This window comes from Mesoplodon densirostris, chromosome 4 (assembly GCF_025265405.1).
Source record: "Mesoplodon densirostris isolate mMesDen1 chromosome 4, mMesDen1 primary haplotype, whole genome shotgun sequence".
Classification (NCBI taxonomy): Eukaryota; Metazoa; Chordata; class Mammalia; order Artiodactyla; family Ziphiidae; genus Mesoplodon; species Mesoplodon densirostris.
Genome location: NC_082664.1, coordinates 86,132,309 through 86,144,829, shown reverse-complemented (window position 1 = coordinate 86,144,829; position 12,521 = coordinate 86,132,309). Strand labels below are relative to the sequence as shown.

Genomic DNA, 12,521 nt, shown 5'->3' with positions numbered 1-12,521 from the left:
CTAACCAGAGCATGACAATTAGGTTAAGCAAGGGCTCCTGTGTCTAATTACACAACAGCAGCAGTTAACAAGGTTCAAATGGAAATGTTATCTTCATGTCTACTGCACAGTTAATACGACATTCCTTGATGAAGCCATCTCTCCCATCACTTTACCTTGTTGTTGAGGCATGAGCAATGATATTTCCTCCAATAGGTTTTTTAGGATCTGCAGCAAACATGGCTGCTCCATCCACTTGGGCTACCACCTGGTTGGTGATCACCACTGCTACACCAAACTGACAGGGAAAGGATACATGTCATTGTTTTGTGGTCAGACATTCCAAGAGACTGACTGCTGCCACCCGTCCCCCACAAAGCAATGAACGATTGAAGTCTCTATATCTAACTGATACCTTGATGATACCAGGCCCTGGTATCCTGGCCTCCCGGCAAGGCTACTAGAATTCATGGCCCCTGAAAGTAGGCATTCTCTGTCCCTACCCCACAACTTACCTCATCAGCAAGTCGCAGAAGCATCCGCAGAAACCTGGCCAAGTGCATCTGCCTGGCGGAAAGCTCACCTCGACCCGAATAGTCTGTTCTGTAGAGGGCGGTGGCACTGTCTACAATTAGCAGTGCATACCTACAGGGAACACGGATTCTCTGAAGCCTGTTTCTAGCCCATGTCAGATTCTGCTCTGTTTCCCATTACCCTGAAATTTTATATTTACAGTTATATATTATTTATTTATACAGCATCCATTTCTGAATAACCCTATAACAAAAATTCCAACAAGTTCAGGTGGATTATAGCTTCATATTTTAAAAGTGACTTGACCTAAACGACAAAGAGTGGCAAAATAGGAACTAAAACTTAAATCTCCCCATATCTAATTCAAGCTACTATCAAATTGGCCACAGCCTGTACAAGATTCAGGGTAAGGGCTCTGGGAACATACTCAGTATCTTCTATTGCCCACATACCTGGACTCCACCATCATGGCTGATGCTTGATAAAGGAGCTGGGTCTGGTGGTCTGTGTTGAACCCTCGAGCATATGCTACATTATCCAGGACATCACTGCCAGAGAGGCCATATCTAGAAGAAAGAACATTTTGAGGCTGCACACAGAACTAAGGCAGATGAGAAATTCATCTCTAACAACGAAATTACCTGGATGGGTACGTAAGAAATGATAGTAAGAAGGCTAAAGAATATAATTCCCTTTCTATTAGGAAGCCCAGGGAAACTATAAAGAGATGACAGCAACTGCTTTAGAGTAGATCTACCTGGCAGGACTTCAGAATAAATCAAATTTATTTTTTGAGGACTCCTGAACTAGAATGAGAAATTTCCAAATATAAGTAAACAATGGTCTCCTGGAAAAACAAAGGGCAGCATGGCAGAATTGGGACTGAAACAAAAACAATGAATCACTCAAAGATCAATTAAAAAAATACATAAACTGTTGTTGTATAGGAATAAAACCTTCTAAGCTCAAAAACCTTCTAAGGACTCAAAACTGTAAGAGGTTTAAGAGAAATAAGTATATTTCATCTATTCTCCCCTTTTTCTTGCTAGTAACTAGTTACAGTTATAGAATATGTGACATGTATCTAGTATGGTTAAATAAGTGATACCGTAATTCATCTTATACCTCAATAATGATTTTTCTTCCCTTTGCATTTAAAAATACTTCCTATTTTCTTAGAACAATCTATATTTTCTCACCTTTGTAACTGCTACCTAAGACATGAACTCAAGGTGGTCCAAGTAAGACAACTTCTCATTAAATGTATGCTAATGGGACCCCATTTCTTCAAAGGTAGTTTGATTTATCCATCTATCAAGACAACTAAATACCTGCACTTTTATAAAAGCTTCCCTGCACCTCTCAAATAGACATGATTCTCCCTCTTCTGCACTTCCAGAAAACTTGATTTGGCTTTTCTATGGCACTTGTGAGCAGTTACCTGCCATTCTTTTACTAGACAACAAATTCCTTGAGGGAAAAAACTAGGCCTTTCCAACTAGCACATTTTTTTTTATACCTAGTACATTCTGAATAAATGTTGCTGAATATAGCTTTTATCTATAACCCAAACCAAAAGAGAATTATATATTATCACTTTAACTCAAGTAATATTTTCATATTAATGTTACCTAAAATCATTATAGTCCAAAAGTATAATACTGACTCCCTTATGTAACAGTTCAAAAGATAATCTGTTTAAACAAAATCAGTGTGCTATAATTCCTTGAGAACTAAAGACTTCTATGCTTAAGATTTTATCAGTCTTTTAAAAGTAGTCTATTCTATGTAGATTCTGATCACTACAAAAGCATACACGGTGTCACACCTATTTTTCTGAGACTTAGCTTTAGTAAATAGTTTTCCTCTCATTTTTCCTACCCAAAAGAATAGAAAAACAAAAGAATGTTCTAGCACTTGAAATAACACTGCAAGAAGCTGAACCTCGATATCAGGAGATGCCACTCTATCCAACTGAATTTTCCACATCTTATGATGAACTGATTCATCATATTAGGCACATGCAGTCTTTGCACTTTTCTGGACATTTCACCAGCTATCCTTCACCATTATCAACAGGAATGGAAGTCTAGCTCTTGTATTAAGTGGATTGATGATGATAAATTTGTTGAGTCTGGGCATGGAGATAAGAAAATGAAGTGAAGATAGAGTTTTACCTTGGGATCCTGACCAAATGGGAATAAGGAGATAAAATTTTCTTTATTTAAATCATGACTATAAGACAGAAAAAAAGACTGAAGAGGCCTAAGTACTGTACTGCACAAGTCTTCTAGGCTTGCCTCAAGAAACACTGATATAATCTACTATCAGGAATGGAGATTATCTTTTGCTGTCAGAATATGGAAGATTTACTAGAAGAATAAAGAATCATCCTGGCTTTTCTCTCAACAGAGTTCACAAAGACGACTATGGGGATCTCTGTGCTTATATTCCTGATGCAGCACATAGAACTTTCAATTCCAACAACTTGGAAAAAGTTGGTTGGAAATAAGCAACTTCTCTTAGTGTTTCCAGAACTTCCTAAGGATAAGAATACTCTGTTAAAAAAATTAAATTCCGGGCTTCCCTGGTGGCGCAGTGGTTGAGAATCCGCCTGCCGATGCAGGGGACACGGGTTCGTGCCCCGGTCTGGGAAGATCCCACATGCCGCAGAGCTGGTGGGCCCGTGAGCCATGGCCACTGAGCCTGCGTGTCCAGAGCCTGTGCTCCGCAATGGGAGAGGCCACAACAGTGAGAAGCCCGCGTACTGCCAAAAAAAAAAAAAAAAAAAAAAAAAAAAAATCCTAGGTCTAAACCAGACTCAATGAATCACAATGCTCAGGGAAAAGTTGTGATAACTTGCATACTTAACGAACACCTGGCACATGAAAAGATGCTCAATACCACTAATCACAAGGGAAATGCAAATTAAAACCACAATGAGCTATATTACCTCACACCTGCCAGAGTGGCTATTTTCAAAAAGAAAACAAATAGGACTTCCCTGTTGGCCCAGTGGTTAAGAGTCTGCCTGCCAATGCAGGGGACACCAGTTCGAGCCCTAGTCCGGGAAAACCCCACATGCCACAGAGCAACTAAGCCCGTGTGCCACAACTACTGAGCCCACGAGCCACAACTGCTGAAGCCCACGCACCTAGAGCCCGTGCTCGGCAACAAGAGAAGCCACCGCAATGAGAAGCCCGTGAACCGCAGGTAAGAGTAGCCCCCCACGCGCTGCAACCAGAGAAAGCCTGTGCGCAGCAACAAAGACCCAATGCAGCCAAAAAAAAAAAAAAAAACCTCAAGTGATTTTTAAATTTATTCTTTAAATTTTTGGCCGCGTTGGGTCTTCGTTGCTGTGGGCGGGCTTTCTCTAGTTGCAGCACGTGGCGGGCTACTCTTCTCTGCGGTGCGCAGGCTTCTCATTGCGGTGGCTTCTCTTGTTGCCGAGCACGGGCTCCAGCAGTTGTGGCTCGTGGGCTCTAGAGCACAGGCTCAGTAGTTGTGGCGCACGGGCTTGGTTGCTACGGGGCATGTGGGATCTTCCCGGACCAGGGCTCAATCAGTGTCCCCTGCATTGGCAGGCGGATTCTTAACCACTGTGCCACCAGGGAAGCCCCCTCAGGTGATTCTCAACATACAAGTCTTGTTAAAACAGATTGCTGGGGACTTCCCTGGTGGTCCAGTGGTTAAGACTCTGCACTTCCACTGCAGGGGGCATGGGTTCAATCCCTGGTTGGGGAACTAAGATCCGGCATGCCATGCAGCATGGCCAGAAAAAAACAAAACAAAAAACCAAAACCAGATTGCTGGACCCTATCCTCAGAGTCTCTTGATTGTTTCTAATTCAATAGATCTGGAGTGGAATCAGAGGATTTGCATTTCGAACAATTTCTCAGGTGATGCTAATGCCGCTATACTGAAGACTAGTCTTAGACCCCCTGAGCTAGTCACCTGAATGTGGGTTAATATTCTTCAACAGGCATGGCAAAACTTAATCAGTGAGGGTTGTTCTCTTGTGAAAGGAAATTAGGTATTAATTATCTTGAGGAGGCCCTGTCCTGTACCTTTCTCAGAAATATAAATTTAAATGCAATATACATAAACAGAAACTCAGTTATAAAAATTTTTCATGATAGGTAGAAGTGATTAAAATAATTAATGAAATTTTTATTTAAACATTTTTCTTTCAGTTGACAAAAACAGCCATAAACATGGCTCTAATTAATAAGTATTAATTCACTAACAAATACTGAATGCTCTGTTCAAGGGCTTGGGGATACAGCAAGTCATCAAAACAAAGTCCCAGTCCTCATAGCCAACATTCTACTGTCTCATATATCCTATCTGAACACCCATTTATATTACTGGACAAAATCTTAATGACTTTATCCCAAAGAACTCTTCAACTAATAAAACAGCATACTTAAAAATTAAGTGTGATCTCTGTAGAACACCAAAAACAACTTTGGGAGGGAAGATACATTTTAGTATACTCATCTTTAGAAAACTAAGATCAGGTCGCAAGAAAGTAATTCTTTCTTCTTGACAAGGATTTTGTAAGCAGAAGCAAAGAGCTACAACTACTGTTCTGACCTAATTTTATGCCTCAATGGTGTACATTCGATGACTTGGATTCCTCAAACTGTAAACTGGGAAAGAGAATTTGGTTATAATTATAAACGAATTAGAAAAGAAAATTCTCCTCAGCTTAGCCAGGCAGGTTCCAATGTGAATCTGACATCTCAACATGCAATTAAATTCCATTTAATCACTAGGTTTCAGTAAAATGTGTGGTAGGGGTCAAATGATCACATTTGACCCTAGACAAGGGAAAATTAAGTTAAACAATTTTGAGAGTTTATTTGAAAGCTATATTAGGGGATGTAGAAAAATGAACAAATCCTTTACCAGCTTTTCTGAGGAATAATTTATATACCATAAAATTGACCTGTTTTAAGTGTAAACTTCAATGACTTTCATAATTCAGTTTTAGAACATTTCCATTGCTCAGAAAGATTTCTCAAGTCTAACTGCAGTTACTTTCTGTTTCTACTCCCTGTCCCAGGCAACCACGAATCTACTGTCTCTCTAGATTTTTTTTTTATTGTTTTTGGGCCTTACCTCGTGGCATGCAGGATCTTAGTTCCCCGACCAGGGATCGAACTCATGCCCCTTACAGTGGAAGCATGAAGTCCTAACCACTGGACTGCCAGGGAATTCCCACTACAGATTTTCTTTCTGGAAATTTCATATAAATGGAATCATATGTGGTCTTTTATGTCTAGCTTCTATCATTTAGCATGTTTTTTGAGGGTCATCCATGCTCTAACAAGTATCAGTACTTTATTCCTTTTAATTGTTGAATAGTGGTCTAGTGTATGGATCAACTAGATTTTATTCATTCATCAGTGGATAGACAATTGGGTTGTTTCCAGGTTTTGGCTACTATAACAATACTATAAACATCCACAAACAAGTCTCTGTGTGGACATGTTTTCATCTCTTGGGTACATAACCAGAGTGAAATTGCTGGGCTATATGACAAATTTATGTTTAACTGCCACATTGTTTTTTTCCAAAGTGACTGCACAATTTTACATTCTCACCAGCAATGTATTAGGGTTCCAGTTTCTCCACATCCTCCCTGACACTTGTTACTATCTTTTTCATTACAGCCATCCTAGTGGTGGTATCTCACTGTGGTTTTAATTAGCACTTCCTCTTGACTAATAATGTTGAGCATCTCTTCATGTGCTTATTGGCCATTTTACATCTGCTTTGGAGAAATGTCTATACAAGTCCTTTGCCCCCCCCCCTTTTTTTTTGCGGTACACGGGCCTCTCACTGTTGTGGCCTCTCCCGTTGCGGAGCACAGGCTCCGCACGCACAGGCTCAGCGGCCATGGCTCACGGGCCCAGCTGCTCTGCGGCATGTGGGATCTTCCCAGACCAGGGCACGAACCCATGTCCCCTGCATCGGCAGGCGGACTCTCAACCACTAGACCACCAGGGAAGCCCTGCCCATTTTTTAATTGGGGTGTCTTACTGCTGGGTTGTGAGTTCTTTATATATTCTTGATACTAGAACCTTATCAGATATATGATTTGCAAATATTTTCTCACATTCTTTGGGTTGTCTTTTTATTTTCTTGATAGTGCTCTTTGAAGCACAGAAGTTTCAAATTTTGATTAAATGAAGACTGACTGTATTATCATTTTTTTCTTTCATAGACTATGCTTTCTCATGTTGTATCTAAGAAATCTTTGCCTACTTCAAGGTCGCAAAGATTTTCTGCTGTTTTTTTCCTAAAAGTTTTATAATTTTAGCTAAATATAGGACTATCATTCTTTAAATATATATATATATACAGTAAATATACATAACATAAAATTTACCATTTTAATCTTTTTAAAGTGTACAGTCCAATGGCAGGAAGTACATTCCCGTTGTCGTGCAACCATCACTACCATCCACGTCCAGAATTTTTTCACCATCCCAAACTGAAACTCTGTACCCATTAAACAATAACCCCCCATTCTCCTCACCCCTGCCCCTAGCAACCACCATTCCACTTTCTGTCTTTATGAATTTGACTGCTCTAAGTACCTCATATAGGAGGAATCATACATTTGTCCTTTTGCAACTGGCTTATTTCACTTAGCATAATGGTTTCAAGGTTCATCAATGTTGTAACATACTGTGAGCATTTCCTTCCATTTTGAGAATAATTTTCCATTGTATGTATATAGGACATTTAGTTTATCCGTTCAACTGCTGATGGATACTTGGGTTGTTTCTACCTTTTGACTACTGTGAACAGGGCTGCCATGAATACTGGTGTGTAACTATCTGAGTCCCTACTTTCTATTCTTTTGAGTACATACTCAGAAGTGGAATTCCTGAATCATATTGTAATTCTATGTTTAATTTTCTGAGGAATCACCAGAATGGTATCCATTTTTAGTTAACTTTCATGTATAGTGTAAGGTAAGGGTCTAAATTTATCTTTTTTGCATGTGGATATCCAACTACATTAGCACCATTTATTGAAAAGACTATTATTTCCTCCACTAAATTATCTTTCACCTTTGTCAAAAATCAAGTGACTGAGCTTCCCTGGTGGCGCAGTGGTTGAGAGTCCGCCTGCCAATGCAGGGGACACGGGTTCGTGCCCCAGTCCAGGAAGATCCCACATGCCGCGGAGTGGCTGGGCCCGTGAGCCATGGCTGCTGAGCCTGCGCGTCCGGAGCCTGTGCTCCGCAATGCGAGAGGCCACAACAGTGAGAGGCCCGCGTACTGCAAAAAAAAAAAAAAAAAAAAATCAAGTGAAACAGTTTCTTTTTTTCTTATAAATTTATTTATTTGGCTGCGTTGGGTCTCTATTGCTGAACACGGGCTTTCTCTAGTTACAACGAGTGGGGGCTTCTCGTCATTGTGGTGCGCTGGCTTCTCATTGCGTTGGCTTCTCTTGTTGCGGAGCACAGGCTCTAGGTGCGTGGGCTTCAGTAGTTGTGGCATGCAGGCTCAGTAGTTGTGGCTCACGGGCTCTAGAGCGCAGGTTCAGTGGTTGTGGTGCATGGGCTTAGCTGCTCCGTGGCATGTGGGATCTTCCCGGACCAGGGATCGAACCCATGTCCCCTGCATTGGCAGGCGGATTCTCAACCACTGCGCCACCAGGGAAGTCCCGAAACAGTTTACTTCTGAACTATCAGTTCTGTTCCATTGATCCATATGTCTATCCTTATGGCAGCATCACACTGTCTTGATTACTGTTGTTTATAGTAAGTTTTAAAATTGGGAAGACTGAGACCTCCAATTTTGTTCTTTTTTTCCTCCCAAGAATGTTTTGGCTATTCTGGGTCCTTGACATTTCCATATTAATTTATAATCACCTTGTCAATTTCAGCAAAAAAGTCCTGGTGAATTTCAATAGGCATTGTGTTGAACTTATAGATCAATTTGTTTTTTTTTTTTTTTTTTTTTTTAATTTTTTGCCGCACCTCTGCTTGCTTGCAGGATCTCAGTTCCCTGACCAGGGACTGAACCTGGGCCACAGAAGTGAAAGCCCAGAATCCTAACCACTAGGCAACCAGGGAACTCCCTTACCATTTTAATAATATTGCATCTTCCAATCCATGAATGTGGAATGTTTCTCTATGCAGATGTTCAATTTCTCTCAGCAATGTTAGTTTTCAGTGTACTAGTCCTTTTTTTTTTTTTTTTTTATATTTATTTTGGCTATACCGGGTCTTATTTGCGGCATGCAAGATCTAGTTCCCTGAGCAGGGATCGAACCTGGGGCTCCTGCACTGGGAGCACGGGGTCTTACCCACTGGACCACCAGGGAAGTACCTAGTGTACAAGTCTTGAACTTCTGTTAAGTTTATTATTAAGTATTTTATTCTTTTTGACACTATTGTGAATGGAATTATTTTCTTAATTCTTGAAATGTTCATTTATAGTATACAGAAGTACAATGGATTTTTCATATTGAGATTGCATCCTGCGACAAACTAATTTAGTTCTAGCAGTTTTTTGTGTGTAGTTTCCTAAGGATTCTCTACATACAGTATCATATCATTGGTGAATAAAGATAGTTTACATCTTCCATTCCAATCTGGATGCCTTTTATTTCATTTCCTTGCCTGACTGCATTGGCTAGGATCTACAGTACAATGTGGAAAATAAGTAGTGAGAGTGGAGATCCTTGCCTTATTTCCAATCTTACAGAGAAAATATTCAGATTTTTACCATTAAAATGATGCTAGCTGTAGGTTTTTTGTAGATGCTCTTTATCAGGGCATCTGATAAATGTTCTATCCATTATTGAAAGTGAGGCATTAGTCCCCAGTGATTATGCTTGAACTGTCTATTTCACCCTTCAATTATATCAATTTGTGTTTCACATATCTTGGGGCTCTATTAGGTCTCTATATGTTTACATTTGTTATATCTTCCCCATGAACTGACCTTTTAGTTCTAATACGTTCCTCTTTGCCTCTACTGATTTTTTTTTTTTGTCTTAAAGTCTATCTTGTCTGATATTAGTACAACCACTCCAGCCCTCTTATGGTTACTGTTTGCATGCAATATCTTTTTTCCATCCTTTTAGTTTCAACCTATTTGTGTCTTTGAATCTAAGTGGTTCTCTGGAAGGCAGCATATAGTTGGATCTTGTTTTTTATCCAGTCTGACAGCAACTCATAGATTTTTGACTAAAGAAGCATGTTTTTCTCTAGGGAAGGTTATTCTTTTGAAACACACATATGACTTTGGGATACAGAGCAATAAGAGAGAAGAGGAGACACCCTTCAGCCAGACTAGCCCTGGCAATCACTACAGTGACATATGGAGCCATATTTCTCTCATCTGATCCAGTAACCTACCTCTCAGCCACTGCTAGCAGCCGTTCTGGCCTAAAGGTACCCTCGGTGTCAATGTACATGGCCTTTCCTTCACCTCCACCTCGGTCAATGGGAAGCTAGAGAGAAAAAGAACAGTGGAAATGACATTGTACTTCTAATATAACTGACCAACTTCCTCGTGATGGGTCTATAATTCCTCCCACCCCCAATAAAGCAAAAGGAAAAAACACTTTAAAGTGACAATCAGAGGTAGGGAGGAGGCATTCACTTCTGATAGAAATACAGTTAGTAGTAGATATGAGGCTCATTGTGTCCCATAACATGTGAGGCTAGAGTCTAGCCAGAGTTGGAGTGCTTGGAAATACAGACCAAAGTAGGAGACAAAATTCTTTTTTTAAAAAAAAAAAACTTCTGATTTTTTTTTTTTTTAGTTCTATGACTGTATACCAACACACAACTGATCGATTCTCTCAAGACAACAAACATTTGGAATATCATTTACTTAGCTTTAGTAAGTAAGAGACCCTGATCCAATACCCAATTAATTTTAGCATATGCAGACCACACTTACACTTCACTTTATTGAGCAGAGTTCATTCCTTAGGGTTGCTAAAGGAGACTGGAAATACCCCAGGGGCATCCCTAGCACGTCTACAGTATGAGCAAGAAAGAATAAAAAGGTGTTTGCTCCAATTGTACACACAGATGTAAAAAAGGAACCAAAAAAAGCAGAAAAGGAAGAATACAAAGAGTTTTAAAAAAGGAAAGAAAATGGAGGAATGCCATGAAAACTGTCTTATGAGCTCCTCAGGGAAATCTGTTTTAGGCTACCTATCCCACGCCAGACACCCTGAGTTCTACAGATTTTAAGTGAATGTTGCTGAAGTGTAGTTTCCACCCTTGAAATCTACTTTGGAGCCTCATACACCTTTAAATTATGAGGAAAATCCCTCAGGACAGTTTACATTAAGTGCCTGGTAGCGCCAAAATTTTCTTTTCCTATTTCTGAGAAAATGTATTTTTTCAAAATTACAAAAGTACTGCATGCTTGTATTAAAAATTCAAACAATACAGAAAAAAGTAAAAAATTCAAAGTTCTTCTTTATCACTCCCATCTCCCACAGGAGTCCTCTTCCAGATCACTTTCTATACATTTTCATACAAACACTTTTTATATGTGATTCTGCCACTTGCTATGTGAACCTGAGACTATTAATTCTCAGTTTCTACACTTTCTGTAAAATGTAGATAAAATCTCCCTATGGCACTGTTTTGAAGATTAGATAATTCATGTAAACTGTTGAGCACAGTGCCTGACATACAGAATGTACCTGGAAGACTTATGATATCCTCCACCTCTTACGGCACTGATTTTAGCATATACTCAATTACAGAAGGCTTTGTTAATTTGGAAAGGGGGAAATGATTACGCTATCATTATGCAGGTTGGCAGATAAAAATCTTTCACATCTTAGGAATCCATGAAAGGAGCAAAGAATATGTATATAAAAAAAGAGGGTCTTGATAGAGGAAATGTTTAAAACCACTGGCCAAGAGGACAGAAAGCAGAAGCTGCCTCAGTTTGGGGGGAGGAGAAAATCTTCATATTCAGGGGGCTAAGTCCCCAGGAATTAAGATGAATGAAGTTCTCCCTTCTCTCACTTTCTTGTATCTTTAGTGCTAGCATGAGAGGGAGTTCTTTTCCAGCTAAATAGACTTCCTTGGGAGAAGGGAGGCCATGAGTGGCTGGGCATGGCATTGGTAGGCCAACTGACAGCAGAGAAGTGGACATGGTCCCAGGGTATTGCTGGGCCAGTCACAAGGGGATGGACTATATGCTCTGCACCCCACTGCATTTTGTCTCCTCCACCTCACCCTCCCAGTGCCACTTCAGCCATCTTGTGTTACTGGGCTGGGACACCACCAAAGCAGCTATTTTTAATACCTGCTTAGTACCATAATTTAACTCTTCTTCCTATTTTGTAGTGATGCAAGTTGTTTTGAACTTTCACCATTTTATAATGCTATGGTGTAAATTCTTTACACATTTTTTCTTGACTATATGTGAAAAGTTCTGTAAGACATATTTTCTGTCAAGGGCATGTGCATTTAAAATTGGTACTTATGTTAAACTGTCTTCTCAGAATTTTAAAATTATTCTAGAACTTTGAACAAGCATGGGCTATTCATTTTTGTAACCTAAGTATGGCTCCCAACTTTATATAACTTCACTATTAGACAGAGATCTAATACATAGTGGGGTTTCGCTTCATTAAGTTGAGAAAACCTGAAAAAATGCGAGGTGATAATGTTTAGATTTAAATAGTAATCTAACAGCCTCTCTATACCTCTGGTTCCAGCTCTTAGGCTGGTGACATGTAATCCTTTCTATTATTAATGAATTAGAATTGTTTTTCTCTGAAAAAAATATCAAAGATCCGTAGTTATTCAGCCAACTGTGAATGTTGAGTTATTTTTATAAAGAGGATATGTTTATTTTAGAATTTTCCTTCAGTTTATTAATAGGCATTATCTGACAACTTAATAAACATTTCCAACACAGGAGTCTGTACAACTTAAGAGCATCAGCGTGACAGGCTGAGTTGCCATGGCAACTATATTGTGTAATGTACTTTAAATA

At 39.6% G+C, this 12,521-nt stretch overlaps 1 protein-coding gene across 4 annotated transcripts in view; it reads right to left on the bottom strand.

The window, feature by feature from the left end:
* RAD51 (RAD51 recombinase) overlaps nt 1-12,521 on the bottom strand; it is a 47,804-nt gene that overhangs the window by 8,050 nt on the left and 27,233 nt on the right. For all 4 annotated transcript variants that reach the window (XM_060096621.1, XM_060096620.1, XM_060096623.1 and 1 more), the window contains exons 6-9: nt 9,902-9,996; nt 966-1,079; nt 495-624; nt 156-277 (exon numbers count right to left, since the gene is read on the bottom strand). In XM_060096621.1, the coding sequence (XP_059952604.1) occupies nt 156-277; nt 495-624; nt 966-1,079; nt 9,902-9,996 (461 nt within the window). The remainder of the gene's footprint in view (nt 1-155; nt 278-494; nt 625-965; nt 1,080-9,901; nt 9,997-12,521) is intronic.